Source organism: Octodon degus, unplaced genomic scaffold (genome assembly GCF_000260255.1).
Source record: "Octodon degus isolate 3935 unplaced genomic scaffold, OctDeg1.0 scaffold00152, whole genome shotgun sequence".
Classification (NCBI taxonomy): domain Eukaryota; kingdom Metazoa; phylum Chordata; class Mammalia; order Rodentia; family Octodontidae; genus Octodon; species Octodon degus.
In genome coordinates this window covers 4,943,356-4,964,597 of record NW_004524728.1, presented here as the reverse complement: position 1 = coordinate 4,964,597, position 21,242 = coordinate 4,943,356, and the positions used below count along the sequence as shown (strand labels likewise).

Below are 21,242 nucleotides of genomic sequence, written 5' to 3'. Positions count from 1 at the left end.
CATCTTTTTTGATTAAAATTGATGTAACATGAAATCAGTGTGATATGCAATCCATAACGGATAAGGAAAATAAGTTAAGAACATTATTTTAGAGATGCAAACAGTATCACCTACTTCACCTGTTTTCTGGAATGAATAGTAATGGTGGGGATGCCAGGTTACATGTGAAAGGTGTGTTTTTGGTATGAGTGGAAAATAAACCAGCGATTAGTAGTAGGTCCACGTTACTTTGGGTTTGGTTAGTTTGGGCCAGGTTAGAATGATTAATATTTTCTGGATAAGCACACCTTTACTTACAGGTTTAACGGGCTTTAACTCAACATGATCCTGGTAGTAGGAGTGTGTATCAAGTCCACCTATGAAATCAACTGAAAATATAACAGCCCAAGATGAATAAATGTGTAAATAAAAATACACATGACGCTAAATGTTTAAATAGGATACATAAGAATAAGGTTAACAAAAACATCTGTTTCCTACAAAATGGAAGATGTATATTTAGTATAAAGTACTACTAAAATATTTGTAGTGATAAAAAATGGGGAAATCTTTTTTTTTTTGGTAGTAATCTGAAGAACAAACAAATAACCTGGGATCTTGGGTCAGAAATCATAGATATTACTGGCTTCACTAAAAAATGAAGTAACATTAAAAAACATGAGATTTTAAGTAGTGTGTATTTAAAATACATGTATATCCTTCCATACACCAAATGATACACTTTTCCTTTGGCAGAATCCAGTTTTTTCATAAGAGTATCGTATTCCTTCCATCATTAGAAGGCTTCACAGAAGCCACACATTTTATTTTCATGTCCTCTTTAGCTACCCCTGAGAGACATACATCTAATCTTTTCAAAGTTTTCATGTCCTCCCTGATAACATGCAATTTGTCTTATAGTCTTTTATTAGTATTTTTTTTTGTAATAGTTGTTCTTATTTCTGTTTGAGCAAAACCTTCATCTTTTTTGGCTGTTTTTAATTCTTTAATTTGTTTCTCCTGTTCTATAGCCCGTTAAAATACTAAATAACTTAAATCATGTTTTGAGTATTATGTATGGTAGTGCTTGGTATACAGTCACCTGGGGGCACAGAATTCTCAAAGCGGTGTGGCATGAGAGTGTACATGCTCTAAGATACATAGTACATAAATATTGTATCACACTCTCAGTTTAAGGCAGTCATATCAGCAAACTTAAGTTAGCCTAGAAATTCAATTGAATTCTTGGCTAGCTATAACCCATTCTGGTCTAGGTCTGTCACACTCCGTCCTTTTACTTCCTTTGGTGGAGGAACTGAAATAAGGCCAGGACAGCAGAGGCTTCCCCAGATGGCTAAATACACACAGACTTCTGAGGCCTGCATAGTGGGTACCAAGCTACAGGTAAGATCCCCTCCAGGTCACCCTTTTTATTTTAATTAAGTCATATAATTTACTTGGTTACACATCAAGAAAACTAGCAGAGAGAGAGTCAATTCCAGACCCTAAAATCAGTTTCTCCTTGAAGAGTGAACAATGCCTTTAAGTAGTCAGTTTGGACTAAGTTTTGTAGATTTGATGCTAAATAAAATATCTATTCCTTTACTGTGTTGAATCCCAGTAGGATTCTAGAAGAAATATCACATTGATCTTTTTTCAGCATCAACCTCATTACAAAATACAGATTTATTTGTTCTAAAAATTGAATGAGATAATTCACAGAGCCCTTTTGGAAGTTAAAGAGGGGTTAAAAAGACACAAAATTATATATAATATGCATGTGTGATGTATATGTGTGTGTACACGTGGTGTGAATAAAATGGTTCAATTTGAAAATTACAGCCAAAGTCAAATTATTTTTAAAACATAAATGCTTATTTACATACATTAAAGAAAAATGAAAAGAACACATAAAGGAAAATATGTCACTACATTGATAATTCAAAAGTTGAAATGCAATATTGACAGATTTATTTTCAGGATAAATTTAAAAACTTTAATCTGATTCTTAATCATCTCAGCTTGTAACCTATCATTTAAGGTTAGGGGTAGGGAACATATATTTAATATTATTATTTTTATAAATTTACTTACAATTGTCTTCAAAGTTTCTTGGTATAGTTAATAAATTTGAAATTATTGACATCTAAACTGATTTTGTAAATCATGGTATCTTTGAGGACATAATTCTCCCTATTCCTGCCAGTAATCACCTAGAAACTTTGTGAAATAAATGACATATGTAGTGTGTTTTAACTCAAATATTTTTCTAGTTACTGCAATTTTCCTCCATATAAGTATTTTTTATTTTTTAAAAATTATGAGACAAAATAACATACATTTTATTTATCTATGATTATGTCACACCAAACACAGATGGCACAAATTTTAGGTCCTTTCAAATTTTAGACATTTTCATTGTGTTAAAGTATATAATTAGCCAAATTAAAAACAGGAGCTTTGCCCAATGCTTTCTAAGGTCAACATATTTTTATGTATTTGGTACAGGTTCTCACTGCACAGCTCAGACTCATAGTGATCCTCCTGTTTTCAGCCTCCTCAGGGCTGGAATTACAGGCACGCACCACCACACCTGGTCTAGGTGGCCAGTTCAGGGATCCCGGGGGCGGGTCCACTGCGGCGTGCGGTACCAGGGAGGCACGCGGTACCAGGGAGGCACGCGGTACCAGGGATCAAGCCTGGGTCCTTCTGTTTGCCTAAGTAAGCGCTTAGTCCACTGAGCTATTTCACCTGCCTGGTCAAGATATTTTTAAAGGAAGATATAAAAATAAAAAAAATCTGGACCAAGGAGATAGCTCAGTAGAATAAGTGCTTGCCTGGCAAGTGCAAGGTCCTGAGTTCAATCCCCGGTACTGAAAAAAAAAAAAAAAAAATCAAATCTTGTGAAAACTTGCTTTTATTTTTATCCTCTTTTGCTTTTGTGAGGCTACAACTCATTTTTTTTAAAGCTTTCAATTATTACAATTTACTAAAAGCTTTCAAAGCTGGCTTTTTAAAGATGCTTTGTTTTTTGAATGAGCTATTTAAGTTATTCAATTAATCTTGAATGCAATTCACTTAAAATGTAGAAGATTTGTTGTAAAAACATTCATAACCATGGCAATAAACAGATTAATTTACAAAGAATTTGTCAAAGCTGGATTGATAAAGACCAAGAGAAAGAATGTCTTCTTCCGTGCTGTCTTTCTGCTTTCAATATTAGCATCATTATAAACAAGTATTTATTTACTCAACAGATGTGTACATACATATATGTAAAGTTTGAAAATTAGTTTCTATTTGTTGGCAAAATATTGCTGTGCTACTATTATGAAGCTATAAATTGCTGTGTATCCAAATTCCAATATATTTTTTGCTTCATGAATTTCTTGTTAGGAAGTACACTATATGTTTGGATTTTTTTACTCATGTGTTGCAATCCACAAAAATATGTGTGTACATTATTTCCACAAAATATAATTTATCTTTAATATTTAATTCCTTTTTATTTTATTTTATGTTTTTATGTACTTAGTACAGGGTCTATAGGGTCTCACTATATAGATTGGACTTACAGGCAATAAGTAAGTCTTCCTGTTTTCAGCCCCCTGAGCTCTGGGATTACAGGCACATACTACTATGCCCAGTCTCAGTAGCTGTCTCAGTGTGTCCCAGGTGCAGGGCTGGCAGGGAATGCCAAGGATTGAACCCCGGCTGCTGTGTTGTGCCTAAGCAGGTACCTTAGTCCACTGAGCTATCTGGCCAGCACTTTTTAATATTTAATTCTTAAATGAGTTATGGGCATTTAAATTGATGCCAGAGTTTTATATTGGATAAAATTAACATCTAAAAATTTGTTTTGATGCCATGAATTAGATTTTTAAATATTAAATGAATATTATTGAAAATAAATTATTTTGAAAGCATGTGATAAAATGATATGATCAGGCATTATAAATGAATATTATTTCAACCCTGAGAAATTATTTTTCCACTAATGGATCAACACATTGACCTATGCTTTGGGGAATTCTCTCTCAATGCAGTCAGCAATGGTCTGTTGTGAAGAGCTGCTGCTGATAGCTTCAGGGATTTATATTTGCAGTTCTTACAGTAGGCAGACTGTGATATTTATTTCACTCATGAGTATGGTCTCTAGTTGCATCTATTAGCATATAAAGCCTTGAGTTTTTCATTTCTTTGTAAATGAATATGATAATTGTATAAAAATACTGTGTCTTTTTCATCCATTCCTCAGTTTATGTACATTTGAGTTTTTTCCAAGATTTAACTATGACAAATTGTGCATCTATAAACTTGGGTGCACATCTACCTCTGGGGTATAATGCTTTAAATTTTTCTCCAGAAAAATACCCAAGAGAGGAATAGCTGTGTTCCAACTTTGAGGAATCTCCACACTGATTTCCATAGTGGTTATACCAGTCTACACACCTACCAACAGTGGAGAAGGGTTCTTTATCCCCACAGCACCACCAGCATTTGTTACTGGTTGATTTGTTGATGATAGCCATTCTTTCTGGGATAAGAGGGAATCTCAGTGTTTTGTTTTGTTCTTTTTTTAAATTTGCATTTTTCAAATGGCCAATGATATTGAACTTTTTTTCACGTATTTATTTGCCATTTTTATTTCTTCCTTTGAGAAGTGTGTATTCATATCAGAAATCCAAGTTTTTTTTTGACTTTGAATTTTGGGGGCCTGATTTTTAAAATTTCTTTTTATGTTCTAGATGGAAGTCCTTTGAGGGACAGTCGGCTAAAATTTTTTCCCAATGGTTTTCTTTTTACTCTGTCAGTGATTTCTTTTGATGTGCAAAAATCTTTTAATAAGATGGAATCCCAATTGTTGTTTCTTTGAAGTGTTTCCTATGCAGTCTGGGTTTGTTTTTCTTTTCGTGAACTCTCTGGCTACCTGTACACATTCAAAATTTCTACTTACTTTCTCTTCCAGTAGATTTAGTGGGTCTATTTTAATATTTAAATCTTTGATCTATTTTTACTTTGATTTAGTGCATGGTGATAAACATGGGTCTGTTTTCACCTTTGGCATGTGCAAGGCCTTTTCCAGCAGCATTTATTAATTTTTTTAAAATTATCTATTTATTTATTTGGCACAGGATCTCACTATGCAGCTCACACTTGTAGTGATCCTCCTGTCTCAGCTTCCCCAGTGCTGGGATTATGGGCATGTGCCACCATGCCGGGTTTAAGTGGGGTCACCGAGTGCCTGTTGTTCCAGGGCCAGAATGGCATGTGGTACCAGTACCAGGGATTGAGCCTGGGTACTTGGCTGGCCAGGCAGGTACTTAGGCTGCTTAGCATTCCCCCCAGCCTCTCGCACCATTTATTAAATGTTTCTTCCAGCGAACATGTTTGACTCCTATGTCAAAGATAGGGTGGCTGAGTGTGTTTGTAGTTGTGTCTGCATCTTTTTGAAAAAGTAATATAAAACTATTTATTAACCACTGCTCACCATTATTTACAATAAAGTAAACAATGTAAGTTAGCATAACATTCTGACTACTACAAAGTTCTTTTCCTGGTTTCTGCTTATAACAGTAACCTGAATACTGAAAAGATTGAGCCTACATGTAAGGAACAAGTTGGGGTCAAGAAAAAACATACAGGTCAATAGTTTAGATTACAAGTTTGTCCACTCATTTATTCTAGGGCCTAATTTGTGAATACCTCCAGCCACTCAGTAGGCTTCCATGAGCCAAGTCTTAAGACATATATGAATCCTGACTTTTGAGTGCAAATTTCAACTTACTGTGAATTAATGAGTCTTGAGGAATTTTTAATGTTCCCTTGTGAAGTCTTCCTTAGTGAATTCAAACAAACCAAATTTTGACTTGCTACTTTATTCCGGTGGGGAAGTTGTTGTTAGAGATAATATTTTTTTTTTTTTTATTTCTCTGTTTGAGGCAAGGTCTCGCTATGCAGTTCAGGCTGACCTTACGCTCACTTTGTAGTTCAGGCTGGTCTTGAAATCCCAAGATCCTCCTGCTTCAGCCTCCCAAGTGCTGGGATTGTGTTACCATATCCAATTAGGTAAGACTTTTTTGGGGAACTTTTAGAAGTCAATTGCATTTTTGTGACTAAAGACACATACAGATTCTGATATGGCTGCTTTGAAAATATTTACTTTAAATTGTCCAATTAACCACAAAACCATGTATTTAACTTAAAAGATTATGGCTTTAGGAAAACTTTCTATTTGACTGGAAGTGATTTCTTAGGTTTCTCAGAGTGATGGTGTCTCAAACATGAGGTTATCATCCATATATATATTTTTTTTTTAATTTTTTTTTTTTTGGAACTGGGGATTGAACTCAGGCCCTTGCACTTGCCAGGGAAGCCCTTATTCCACTGAACCATCTCCCCAGTGCCTCATAGTTTTTGTTTTGACGAATGTTCAAAATCAAAACAAAAATCACTTACATAAGAACTTTATTTATATATATTTTGTTTGTTATATACAAACAAAAAACTCAGAATGGTCCTTAAGCATATGAGCTAAAGCATGCATTCTGATTTGGACTATGGACAAATCCCCCCAACATTTCCAGAAGCAGGAGAAATGTATCAGGCTACCACATGTTCTTTTTTGACAAAGGAAGCAACTATAAAAGCTTTATTTATTTGTTCAGAGTAACCAGTGCTATACATGCAAAACAAACAAAGTCCAACAACTCTCTCAAATACTACTTTCAAAACTGTCTTGTTAAACTTGATTTTCATTAGAATTCTTTTTCCACCCTAGTAAATCAAAACCAAGATGTAAGATGTAAGTTACTGAGCATCTCTGGACAAGAATGCCAAGTTAGTCTCTCTTCATAAAAAGCAATTATGATTTGAGGGCATTTCATATTTACCTCTTTGCCAGCACCAAGTCAGCCTCATTTGAATCTTTCCATTCCATGAGAACCATCAATTCTCCGCTACTATCTGTGGCACCAATTATTCATTCAGGATCAAGACCTCTAGCAAAACCACTAGGTTTGTCAGCAGCATCTCTTTTATTCTTTGACTTCCTGTCATCAGATTCACTGTCAGATAGAGATTTTCTTTTTGTACCACCTTTTCCTTTACCAGTTTTTTTTTTTTTTTTTTTGCAAATTAAGAAATGCTTCAATTAACTCTGGACAATCTAAATTTTCTTCAGGGTTCCATGTATTGTCAGCATCTGTAAATCCCCTCCATTTCAGAAAATACTCCACCTTTCCATTCACTGCACGTCAGTCCAGTACTTTTTCTACCACAAACTCTTTAGGTTCTGCTTCCTCAACTTTTTTACTTTTTCTGTTTTCTTTCTTTCCCATTGTTTTTGCAATATAGTTGTATTGGAGGCCATTTTTTGCTGCAGACTTGAGAAGCTATTATTCACCCTCTTGGATGCTTGGTTATGGGTCTGCAGTCTCAGCCTGCATTCCTGCAACTCCACTTGCACCCGAGCGCAGGGGGCTGAGGCTGTGTCTGCATCTTTTGGTCTGTTCCACTGATCGTGAGGTCTGTTTTTATACCAGTAGCATGCTGATTTTGTCACAGCAGCTTTGTAGTATAATTTCAAGTCAGGGACTGTGATGCTTCCTCCCTTTCCTTTGTTGCTCATGGTTACTTTTGCTGTAGTAGGTCTCTTCTGGTTCCAAATGAATTTTAGGAATGTTTTCTCTAGATCTATGAGGTATACTAATGGCATTTTAATTGGGATTGCACTGAATATGTACAATACTTTTAAGAGTATGGCTATTTTCACAGTATTGGTTCTTCCTATCAATGAGCAAGGAATGTCTTTCCATTTTCTGAAATCCTTTTTGATCTCTTCTTTCATAGTACTGTAAATTACAGTGTATAGATCTTTTACTTCCTTTGTTAGATTGATTTCTAAGTATTTCTTTTTTTTTTGTTTGTTTGTTATTGTGAAAGGAGTGGTTTCTGTAATTTCTTTCTTGGTGTATTTGTTGTTTGTGTATAAGAATGCTGTCGATTTTTGAGGGTTGACTTTGTATACAGTTACGTTACTGAGTTTGGTTATTAAACATAGAAGTTGTTTGATGCAGTTTTGGGGGTCATCTACATAGAATATTATGTCATCTGTGAATAATGATCCTGATCTTCCTGTTTTCAACCTCCTCAGCGCTGTGATTACAGGTGTGAGGCACCTTGCCAGAACCCTGTTACCAGCTCAGGGCGCCCCTGGGGTGGGGCTAGAGAGGAATGTGGGACCAGGGATTGAACCCAGGTCCCTGTGCTTGCAAAGCAGCTATCTAGTCCACTGAGCTAATTTACTGGCCTGATTATGCATCTTTCAAAGATTGTTTCCTATAGACATAAAGCCTTTATTAGGGGTAGGTTGCAGCAAAATCTTTCTGTACAGGAGCTAAGTTGATACTAACCCATCACTGCATGCTTCTTGGTATGAATTCACTTCACATAACAAGTGAATCACAAGGAGACAACCCCAATATTTGATCTCTTCAAGCTCTGAGCAATGATTCCTTAAAGATGTATTACTGGATTTGGCAATTTACATAAAATAAGTGCTTATTAGAGAGACCTAATAATTATATAGCAGGAACAATGACAGATAAGAAAGTTCAGAATAAATTTATTTGGGTTTAGGGGTGTAGTTCAGCAGTAGAGCTTAAATAGCATATGTGAGGCACTGGATTCAATGCTCAGCAATGAGGAAAAAATAAATATATTAATTTATGCTTGTCTTTCTGAGCCTTTTTTTCTGAGATAAATGCAGGAGTATAGAGGCCTTTTTTTCTTAATTTAGTGACAAGGCAGCATATACCAGAGCTGAGTCCGAAAGAAAACACCGGCATTTTGTTTGTTTGTTGACTATAGGTAAACATGGAGCATGAATGAGAACTCAGTGCTCCCCAGAAATGGCATGTGTCAGCCATAAGTGTATCAGAGGAAAAGACTAAACTCTATATCTGAGGTTCATAATCTGGGGTCCATGAATAAAAAGGACTTATTTCCTGTGAAATAAGGAAATTGTTTAACGAATATGCATATGAGGATTTTAAAAAGTGGATTCCATAAGTTCTATAAGATGATAAAGGTGTCTGTGTACCAAAAGTTAAGAATCATAATGAAATACTTGTGAAATCTTAGAATTTTCAGTCGCCACCCCTACTTCATTCATATAGCAAACACAAGCTGGTATATACACAGTGTTATAACATAATGCTTTCAAGAAAGTCCAGTTATATCAGAGATAGCTGGCAACTAAGTTCTGCCAGTGTTAGTAAAAAACAAGCATCTGTGAGATGTCACTAGTCTGCATCTTTCTCCCATCCAAAGAATCTAAGCCCTCAGAAAGAGCTGCATGCCAAGCTACAGGTTGTGGTAAGGTCAATCACTGCACACTGAGAGGAGGCAGGTGCCGCAATGTGTGTGCTGGGCATAGTGGACTAGACAGTGCCTTAAAAATTAATTAATTGCTGATACAGTGTAGGGGTGGGGGTGCAGGAGGGGATGGCTGGGGCTGTGCTGCTCCCAGCCTGAAAGAATTGTGTACCTTGGAGGCCATCTAAGCAGTCAGATGCCAACTTTATGACTATTCCTTGTTTCTCTCTTTATGGCTAGGAAATTTCTAATCTCTTCCACTTTTAGAAGATATGTGAAACTGAAGAAAGAAAACCAATGCGAACAGACGGATGTTCCATGATGCAGCAGCTCCAGCTGTAAGAATGGAGTGTGCTGATTCAGAGGCTGTATTGTTCTGCTTAGAGTTCTCTGACATTACATTTTTACCACTTCTCACTTGGCAATAGCCATGCAAAATAGACAGTTTGCACTTCCATCTTGTCTCCCTCAGCCTCAGGTATTAATATAAGAATTGATATGGTTGAAACGTTCATATTACTACTTGGTTTGGGAAACACTGACAGCCATCACCCAAGCCGGGAGATCCTGGAAGAAGCCTGGGCTCACTCTGGGGTCCACAGCTCTTGCTCACCTGAGCAGCATGGAGGGAGGTAATTAGGGACCGGTGCTCTTCAAGCTGGCGTATGTGTGCCCCAGTGACTGCAAGGCCTCTTAAATAGCGTGTAGCATTGCATACTGGCTGTCTGTTGCTATTGAGGAATACCTTAAACTGGATAGCTCATAAAGAAAAGTTTAGTCAGCTTATGATTATGGGGGTTGGAAAGTGCAAGGATGTGGCAGGGGCTTCCAGCAAAGGTTTTTGTACTTCTTCTTAGCATGGTGGGAAAGTGAAGGACAAGCGAAAGCACATGGAAGAAAGCTGCTTTACAGCAGCGTTCTTTCCTGAAAAAGGCATTAATTCTTTTTAAGCACTTAATCATTATTTAATGGCTCTATAATACACAGTGAAGTTAGACAGAAATAAAGTCAGAAAGGGATTGGGCCCTTAAGGAATTCAGGGCAGAATATAAAGAAATCAAAATTGTGGCTAGAGGCAAATCTGAGGAAAACCAGAGCTCAAGATAGAGAGCTATAGCCAGGTCTGCGTGTCTCCCTGGAGATAAACAGGTATCTGAAATCACACTGTACTTTGCGAAACCTGGCCTGGTAAGAGCAGGTAGGCACCAGAAGGTGACCCTATGGACCCTTCCTTCCCCTCAAATGGCCTTGTTCTTTCTTTTCTTTTCTTTATTTATTTATATTTTTTCACTGTATTCCGATACAACTTTATTCATGAATACAAAGATTTAAATTTTATTCTACATGTCATGAAATATTATCCTCTTTTTATTTCAACTATTTAAAATGTAAAGATCATTTTTGGGTTATAATAAAAAAAAATCAGGATAGGTCAGCAGGCTGAGACTTTCCTGAGGGCCATAGTTTGCCGACCCTGAACTCACATGAAATCTGTGAAACTGAAGTCTGTCTTTTGGCAAGGATTTAATTTTTTTACTTTGGTACCTGGGATCAAACTTGTGATCTTGGGCTTGCCAGGTAGGCCTTGTTCTTTGTATTTATCCTTGCTACATGAGTCATGTCCCTATTGGGTCAATATTAGCTAAGGGTTATACTTATAATCCTATAAAATGAATGTAGTTGGACTCACATTATACCCATGCTGTGATATTGATGTACAAATTACCCATGAAAAAGGGCTGCAGTGTGAACTCATTCGGATGCCTCCTAGAAATCCAGGCACTATTCTTCCTTTTACTTCCCTAAAACTCTAACTTCTTCCTTTGATTTGTGATTTCCTTCCACAAAGTGAGATAAACCAGGAACTCACACACATTTGCGTACTCTTCCTCTAACAGGGCAGGAGTTATACTTCTATGTCAGTCCCATCCCCCACACCATCACCACAGTGGTAATCAAATGTCAATATTGAGTTTTGGAAGGCACAAACTATAGTCAAACCCAGCAACAGTCAATAATAAATGAAGTGGTTGATACAATGTGTCAACTTGAGAAGTTAAAAGCTAAACTAAATCGGTTTAGCAATTCCACACCCAAGGGTATGGAAGCCCCACCCTAGTGTGACCCATTACTTAAAGGATATGAAAGGGAGTTGAGGAAAGATGGAGCTTTAGTCTTCCCAGCTGGCTTGGACATACTCTCCTGGCGCATAGGGAGATCAACCTCTGCTTTGATCCTTCTGTCTTCTGGTGTAGACTCATCAGCTTTCCATCGCAGACCCATTGGCCTGATGCAGACTTGTGCAGAACACTGCAGTGAGCTCCAGACTTTGGACTGAATCCTTCAGTCTCCAGTGTGCAGATGCCCTCTGCCTGCTTCCTCATCTGACTAATCCAGTATTGTAATTTCTTATACGTTTGTACATCTTGTGTTATATTTGTTCCTTTAGTAAAACCCTGACTGATTCAATAAGAATCTTCCTTCCAAATTTATGTGCCTTGAAAAAGTTTGTTTCTCTCATCCATTCCACAGTTATCTTTATTTCTGTTTGTAACAACAGGTGTTCACACTAAACCTTCTTCATCCTCGACTTCAGAGTTGGGGCTGTGGGTAGAGGCTGTTGGGGGTTGTGACTTGCCGGTGTGCCCATGTGACAGTTTCTTTCACTCTTCCTTTAGCTTTTGACTAGTACTGATTTTGCTTTCCATCTCCCTTCCTCTCTGCCACACGAGCAAAAACCCTGAGTGGAAATCTCTTAGTCTTTTCTTAGTACTTTAAGTCAGTCACGAGAATTGTTAGTAGATCATGTATTTCCTTTGTGTAAAGTGCACTGAGTAACCTTTCCTGTGTTCTACTGAGAATTATTCCTATAGATATAATGATATGCTTATTTCAGTTCTTCTTGAAGCAGGCCTGGACCTTCTTCCTTTTAGCCTGTTGCCTTTGATTCTTATAAGGAGCCTGCTGCACCATTCCTATAGGTCTGCTTTAATGATACTACATCTCCAGCTGCACTCAGGGCTTTTCAATGTAAGACTTGTACCATCTTTTAAAGATGCTTATGGCAAGCCTACTCCTATCTTCCACTTTCCCCCTGCCTTAGGCCAACACACATGTAATTTTCAATGTTGATTTTCTCATATTTGGAAAAAATAGCACATTTTTTCCTTCCTACTTTAATGTTCATCTTGAATAGTAGATTTCCTATTTTCTTTAAAGTTTATCATGGCTGAGACTGACAAAGGATCTACAAACTGTGGTACAGGTTTGCAGAGTAAATCTTGAGGGGGATTTGACTGACCTTGTCAGATACAAAAGTTACATTTCTTGTTACATAGGTCTTGCTTTATCTTGGTCTCAACCTCCAGCAGAAAAGTATAAAAAGAGGTATAAAAAGTAAAGCCATATTAATATGCTGAGCTGTAAAAGGCTCAAGTCAACAACTTCTGACATTGTCCTATGCATAATCCACTACTATTATGGGTTACTGGACTATATTGGATTATTTTGCTGAATTCATGCACCTACATTATTTAAATGGCAATGGAATACCCATCTCTGACAAAACTAAACAACAACAAAAAAAGGGGATACAAATGAAGGATCATTTTGTATCTGTATATTCAGAATAGTTGGGATAGATATACAGCTACTTTCTCTTAATTCAATGAGAAGAAATATTTGTACTAATAGTATTTGGACAGAATATCATAACTGCCTCTTGTACTATGAATAACCACTTTGAAGACAACAATATGCAATGTATTAATTATTGAAACTGTCCTACTAATCAGTTTTGAAACTGTCTCATTACTATTTGTTTCTCAATAAAATTAATAAAAAGTTTCTCAGTTCTTTGAAAGCTATCTGATTATGTTCTATTCCACTACAATGGTATGTCTTTAACTCTTCAGTAAATCTTTACTTGTAGCTTGGTAACTGGATGGAACTGTTTCATATAACTATCAACTAGTTTGAATTTACTGGGCAACTTTTTAAATTTTTGGTAATTTTTCAATTATTGTCTGTTCAGATTTATTGGTGATTGAAGCTCTTTTTCTCTAAAAAGCACCAGGGATTGAACTCAGAACCTTGTGCTTGCCAGCCAGGCAATGATTGAAGGTCCTTGTGTCCCTTTTGTGGGGCTCATTTGGAGGATAGTTTTATTTTGGATAAAACCAGATTTTTGAAAAATTCTGAACACATGTTCCCTTTTCTATTTTTGGTGATATCCTACATTTTAATTTGGTTGTACCTCTAATTTTTGTCCCTTTTCTGAGTTGACCTGTGAAATCAGAGGCTTTCTAAAATCAGTACTGACATTTTCTTTCCACTTTAAAATTTTCTGAGCTAGCAATATTTAAATCATGAGATAATAAATCTCTACTCTCTTTTGGGGTCAATGAAGCAGAATAGAATGGCTGATAGGAAAATAATGTTCAAAAGGTGGAGGTTTAAGGCAGTTCTCAGAATTTATCTAGACAGCTCTTTTTTCTCTATGAATTTTTATTATTCTTCCTTATGCCTACCCAACATGTTACTTTGCTCTATAAACCAAGCAACAAACACTTGTTGACTTTGGTGTCTCTGTACAGTTCTCTTTTACTTTCTACTTCCATAATTGTGAGCATTTCTCTTTTGAAATATTTTAATAGACCCTATTATTACCTTTGGTTCTCTCTTTTGTAGGGTAATCTTCATCTAAATGCCATTTCTTCACAGAGATCAATTTTGTAAATCCATTCCTCTTTCTATGAAGTACTGCTCATAGAAAATAGAATTTGACCACATTATTCCAAAGATTAAATGTCCTCATTGGCTCTGCATTCTCCAGCAGAGCTTGCCACACGGTGTGCCCGAGTAGGCACAGATGTGGCAAGATGTTAGTCGCCTCACTCCCTGGTGTGGGTGTATGAGTGCTAAGTAAGGCTTGGAGTAGATAACCCTATGACAGAGCTGTTTGCTTTTAGAAGAACAATTGATATCTCAGAAGGCCTGTAATGTTGGCATTAGCTGAGTGTCAAACATGGAACACAGTGGACCTTCAAGACACAACTGGCCTGACATACAAAAAACTTGTGTTATGACTGGAATTTCAGTTTTAATTTATGACCAAAGTATTGATTTAGGATCCAAATGTGGGGTGCTTATGCTTCTAGATGGTGTTAGGTACAGATTTAACCCTTAAAGTGTTCTGAAAGGAACATTACATACAACACCCTTTCCCTTATGGGGTTAATTGAGAAACTCTGGGCCAAACCTAAGGACACTGAGATCTGCCTGTATATAGAAGAGAGACTTTGAAGGCTGTGTAGAGGAACCTGAGCCTTCACTTGACAAATCAAGTTACAACCAGCCCTTGGAATGAATTGAGTTTGTAAGGCAAGGGTCTCTTAGCTACCGGTACTGGTCTCAGTTATTCCTCTCTTGTTTCTGGGACAAATGCCTGACACCCAAAATGAAGGAAGGAAAGGTTTATTTAGCTCACAGTTAATGAAGCTTTTAGTCTATACTCAGCTGGCTTCAAAGCAGAGTGGCACACAGCAGAGAGCAACTTCTCATGGCAAAGGCAAAGAGCAAGAACAAAGTGAGAAGCAGAAGTTCAGGCAGCTAGCTAGCCTCTCTCCCCACCTCACATTATAATGTAAATCTATCTGCCCCAGGCCACGCACACCCATAATCCCAGCATTGGATCATGAATTAATCACAAACACTAAAAGCTGCCCCATGACTCCATGAGGCTTTGGGAGGATGCCTATACATGAACCATAACAGTATTAAAGAGAAGATGGGTCCCTTAAAGAATGCTATTCATTCTTTTCTCATGACCTTTCTGGTTAAGATAAGGTTAAGAATGAAGCTCCTGATATGATCTGTCTTTTAGTCCCCAACTCTTTTGAGAGCAGGTCAGGAAAGCCCAGATCACCACTTTGACCCTTCAGTGCTGATAGTGTGAAGTGGTTGCTACAGTCAAAGGATTTGTTTTGGCTAGAAATCTCTTCCAGGAAGCAATTTCCTATGTACTTTCTGCTCTTTCTGCCAGGAACACTCTTCTCCTGGCCCTTTGCCTCACAGGCTTCTTTCCATACATTTGGTCTCAGTTAAACGCCATCTGCTTCAGCAGCCCTTTCCAGGCACACAGGCACTCTGTGTCTGTTGCAAGCCTGAAGTGTCCCATTCTCCTTTGAATGATGCAACTGCTGCCGGCCTCTACTCAGAGGTCTTCTCCTCAGGCAGCCTTTCTCTGACAGACCCCCTTGAATTTTCCTTACTGTTTCATAACTCAAAGGCACTTAAAACACTATTTTCAAGTTTTATGATCCCTTTCCTCCAAGGAACAACTGAGACCTAGGCTGCTGTGGTGTTGTGAGTCTCCTTCTTAGACATGGCTTCCAATCCTTCCATGCCTGTCTGTGCTCTGTGGGTGGAAAGGGAAGAGGTGTGTTGCAAATGGGGGTTTTAGGGGCCAGGGCAGGGCTTCGCACTCTGGAATTCAATCTCATGAGGCATCTAAAGGCACAGAAACTGTCACATAATACAACTGTGTGTCTGAGAGAAGAATGAACAAATGGGTATACAGATTTAGTGGATACATGCCCAGTCTCTGACATAAGCTTGTATACAGCTACCATGAAATTTCTGAAGGTGGTAGGGAATAAATCAGGGTTGGGAAACTTTAGAAGTTTTTCAGTTGATTGAACTGTAGCAAAAAATGATATTCTTGAAATACATCATTAAGTTTATCTAGAATTTGTATTCTTTCTATTCTCATAATGAGAAGAGAGAGAGAGGAGACAGAGAGAGAGAGAGAGAGAGAGAGAGAGAGAGAGAGAGAATGAAAACTGAAAAAAGCAAAGTAGAAAAGTCAGGTATAATTGATACATATCATTAAGTTTATCTAGAATTTGTATTCTTTCTATTCTTAATGAGAGAAGAGAGAGAGAGGAGACAGAGAGAGAGAGAGAGAGAGAGAGAGAGAGAGAGAGAATGAAAACTGAAAAAAGCAAAGTAGAAAAGTCAGGTATAATTGATACATAATTTATAATTAACTCACTTTATATCACATACAGAATTTCATGTTTGGTATTCAAGTTATGTGAATATTCCTTAGTACTTCATTTAGATTCCAGTTTCAAATATTGCTGCCAGAGAGAGCATTAAATTATTATCTTTTCATGCTCAATATAGTGCTTAATACAAAGAAGAGTGCTTGATATAAAGATGAGTGGTCTATATCTGCAGCTATTTCTTCAAAGGAATTCTAAAACAAAAACTTCATGACATCTTAAGTATTTGGCCTGTGACTATAGGTTTTGAGATGATTGTATGCCATGTTGTTATCTAAATGACACAAATACCACTTTTATTATATGTTCTTTAAAAGCTTTCATTGTATGATTTTCATCAACATGTTTTAGTATAGCATTGAGAGTACAAGCAGTAGACTGCTGATGGCTAGTTAACATTTTAAGGACTTCAGGACAACTCATCACCTCAAAAGTTAACATGACTAGGGCGTCACAATTTTGTCAGTACATTTGCTTTGGAAATCTGCTTCATTTGCCTTAGGACATAGACGTAATTTTTAACTGGAAAATATGTGTTGTTGAAAAGGTGGGGTTGCCTGACAAAACACAAGAGTTGTGACTGCCCGGAAACCCACAAGAGAACAAGCTCATGAAGGGAGCCACAAACAATAAGCAGAATGCTCAATTCTAATAAGCCTTCATAAGACCTAAGAGAACTTTGCCTTTGAGAGAGGATTTTCAGTGGTAATATGGACCGGCAGCCCCTACAGCAGTGAGCAGCAGAGAATGGGAGGTAGGGAAGTGAACAACGTCAGTCTAGACTGCTCTGTAGAAAGGTCTGGAAGGGCAGGAACAAAGCCCAAGAGAAAGAGAGATTAAATATGCACCAGGTAAGGAGTTGGGCATCATTTCTTTTTATTTTTAAGTTTTGTGTAATTATTATTTTTGGCAAGCTGAGGAAAAAGAGCTAGAGGGAGAAAGAAACTGCATGGCCAGGGGAAGAGACAATGAATACTTAATGGAGCAAGATGCATTAATATGTCAGAGGGATGGAGATTAAGCTGACAAAAGTCACAGGGCAAAAAAGAAACCTCTTTTCTGTGTCAAGATGATGGTAATCATGGGTAAAGATAATGAGAGAGCCTGGGAACCCGTAGGAACCCATGTTTCCTGGTTTCTATTTTCTCTGAGACAGTTGCTCTGTCTTTATGCTTGGGGTGTAGTGTGCAAGAAGGGAAGGGTGCCAGGAATCACAGTATTTACTTCTCTCTGAAACAAGGTAGGAGACTTTAATGTCTCTAAAAGGAAGACAGGGTGCGCCAAGGAACTGACAGCTCATGTACTTCATTTTTAAGGGATTTGGAGAAGGTGGGGAGTAGGAAGTGAGAAGATGATGAGTGAAGTGATAGGTTCAGCTGGAAGACTGTGAAGCTGAAACACAGCAGGTGCTGCCCTCAGAGTGATGAGGCGGCTTGGAGACAGAGGGGGACTCGGGACCCACAGTGTTGCTGGCACAGCCAGATTAGTAAGATGACTGAGAAGGATGAGAGTAGGAATTAGATATTGACTTAGATTTAAAATAGGAACAGTAAGGCCTATGGGAGAGTATGGTCTCCTGCTCTTCCTCCAGTGCACTAAATTTTAACTAGTAATAACTAGGATAAGTCAGTACTACTCCGGATCTTCATAAAATCTGTGTAGCACTTTTTTTCTCAGTATGTTTTCAGGGTACCACAGGGTATAAATTTTTAGTAATTTGTTATCATTTCCTCACTATATATCTGGGTTCCCAGTCCTTCATTTTCTATTGTGTACTACCTGCAGCATCCCTCGTTCTCCTTTGTCAACTTAACAATGTACTACTGCACAGCTTGGGCTGTTGATAGTGGTGAGAATCTGTGACTGACACACTGGGTGGTGGATTAGCAACTGGTTAGCCTGCTTAACAAATAGTCAGTGTGGTGGTTGGCGTGGCTGGCCCACCTGAGTGTCCTTGCTGAAAAGAGAACTGGAGGAAAAGATATGCTACTGATTTTTCTGGAGAAGTTTGTCATTCTGGCTGTACTGATATGAACTTGGATGTTCTCATCATTGGAGGAGCTTGGGCTCTCACTGTCACTGAGGATGGTTGTAGTAATTCCTTTCAGGAGAGCTCTAGTCCTTAACCTGAGCATTGCTTCTTGACTGTAGTACAGATCCCTCATCTGGCTCACACAGATCCTTTACCCTACTTGTAAGTTTTTCTAGCTCCTACTACTGATTGACCTTTGGGCCTTCCCTGTGTAGATCCTTGATACAGACTTGAAGGAATAAAACATTACTGAGGGCTCCAGGCTTCCAGTTGGGCTTGTGGAGGACATTGCCATGGGCTCTAGGTCTTTGTACGGACTCATGCAGGGCACTGCCATAGATCAATTTCTTATATGGACTCTTTGAGACTCTAGTATATGGACAGATTTTCTGCACTCTTGTGCATTTGACTCTTAGCATGAGTTTTGTACAATAATCCTATAAATTTTGTATCTTGCATTAAATCTTTTTCCTTGTAAATCCTGACAACAAATTTGGTACCAGAGAAGTGAGTCAGAGCTGTGATTATAGCTGACCATGTGGCTCAGGAAGTTCTGGGAATGCCTTATGGGAAGAGCTTGTAAAGGTTCAGAGATGTTGGCTGGAAAATGAAAGCTGGAATGGTTTAGGTTGTTCTGTGTGGCAGATTCTGGTCAGAGCTCAGAAGGTGAGACTGATAGAAGGACTACTGGGGGAAAGCAAGGCTCAGGAGTCCTTCTGCGAAGAAGGACTCCTTTGGTTGTGAGACTCCAGATAATGTGTGTTATATTTTGGCTGGAAGTTGGTCTGCATTCTCCTCATGTCCAGAGACTGCCTCTGACTAAGATTAGGGGTGGTGGGCTAATCAATTAATCTGGCAGAAGAAATTTTAAGGCAGTGTAATGTTGAAGCATGGCTATTCTTGAGGGCTTTTATGTTGAGAAGAAAGAGCAAGGAGCACAGCAGAATGGTTTAAAATGTTTTTAATTTGGACAGAAAGAAAACTTCAGTAAAGATGTGGTTTACAAAGACAGAGCAGAGATCTTAATTGCTGAGATGGAATGAGAATAGAAAAGATGGCCTGAGCATCAAAAGAAGCAGCAAGACTCCAGCATTGCAGCCTCAAAATTTAAAAATTCAGCATCTTTGCTTTGAGAAGGAAGCCACAAAACACAATGTTCCAGAATGGTGGTAGCCAAAATAATTTGTTCCTTAGAATTTGACACAGAGCTGTCAGCAATCCTGGCACTCAACCCCTACAAACCAAGAGAAGAAGAAACCTTGCTACTGCTGCAACTGGCAGCAGACCTTGGTATCATTCATTTGGCACTTTTCTTTTTGTATTTGGTACAGGGTCTACAGGGTCTCACTACACAGATCAGACTCATAGTGATTCTCTTGTTTTCAGCCTCTCAAGTGTTGGGATTACAGGTGCGCACCACCACACCCAGTCTCAGTCACCATCTCAGCACGCCCCAGGGATGGGGCTGGCATACTGGAGATCAAGCCCCAGTCCCTGTGTCTGCATAAGCAGGCACTTTATTCCTGGCACTGGTTTTGGGTGTATGGAGGATAGGTGTCAGGAAGTCTTCCACACAGTTTAGAAGGGCTAGGAGGCCAGGCAGTGTGCCTCTCAGAGAACTGCATGTGAAATTTTGAGTGTGAAGTCAAAGGTGTAGTGGAAACCCCATAAGTTTGGAGAAGCCAGGGATGTGACAAGTCTGAGGAAAACTGCAAGCAGGAAACAGTGGCTGATTCTAGAGAAGCCATGCTGAATTACAAACATCAGCAGTGCAATAGGGGTAGAGCCACCCAAGCCTTTAGGCATTCACATCTTGACACAGATTGCCTCAGATGTTGCATATGAAACTATAAGACTTAATGTTTGCCCTGCTGGAATTTAGAATTTCTCTGGTTCCATTCCTTTGTATCCCTGTTGGTAAATTTTGGAATGTCTTGTGCTACTGAATTCTGGAAGTGTTTAACTTTCTTTTAAATTGGTACATAGGCTCACAGCTAAGAGCTTGCCTTAAATCTCAAAGGAGATTTGGGACTTGGACTTTTCATCACTGTTGAATCTGATAGGAACTTGGCAACTCTTGGAGATGGACTAAATAGCTTCTGCATAAAGGGGTGTACATGAACCTTTACAGGGCAAGGTGTGGAACTTACAATTTGTGTCTCTATTGTCCCAGAACCTCATGCAGTCATGAGGGGCAGGCTTTTTGGGAGGTGACTGACTCTAGAGTTTCTGATTGATTCATAGTGTAATATTGGGACTAAAGGTGCTGTAATCAAGTGTGGTGACTGCTGGATCAGTCCACTAATTGTATTGTATTGCCCTATTCCTAGCAGTCTGGATAAGAGAAAAGAGGCAGAAAGAGGCTTGTTTCCCCCTATTTCTCTCTATTGTTGATTTTTCTGTTTTCTACCACTATGAACTATTGCCACTTTGCCAGATGCTCCCCTGTCTTGGAGCCAGCTAATTATGAAAGGAAACCTCCACAAACTGTGAGCTAAGTACAGTTTTCTTCCTTTAACTTTGGGTGTCAGATATTTTTTTTCCATAATTTTATTGAGAAACACACAGCAATGAGATAGTTTAAAATCAAATTGGTAGGACAGTTTCAATAATTAACACATTGCATACATTCTTCCTAGTGGTTACTTGCTGTGCAAGATGAGGATATGATATCCTATTTACAAACACTATTAGAACAAATCCCTCTACTCATTAAGAGAATGTAACTATATATCTATCCTAACCATTTTGAATACACAGATACAAAATGGACATTCATCTGTATC

General features: G+C 38.2%; 1 protein-coding gene across 1 annotated transcript in view; it reads right to left on the bottom strand.

Annotated features, from left to right (window-relative positions):
* The window catches only part of Nkain3 (sodium/potassium transporting ATPase interacting 3), a 713,236-nt gene that overhangs the window by 8,285 nt on the left and 683,709 nt on the right, over positions 1–21,242 (bottom strand). Inside the window, exon 6 of the mRNA XM_012517190.1 lies at positions 298–368. Coding sequence (XP_012372644.1) covers positions 298–368 — 71 coding nt within the window. The remainder of the gene's footprint in view (positions 1–297; positions 369–21,242) is intronic.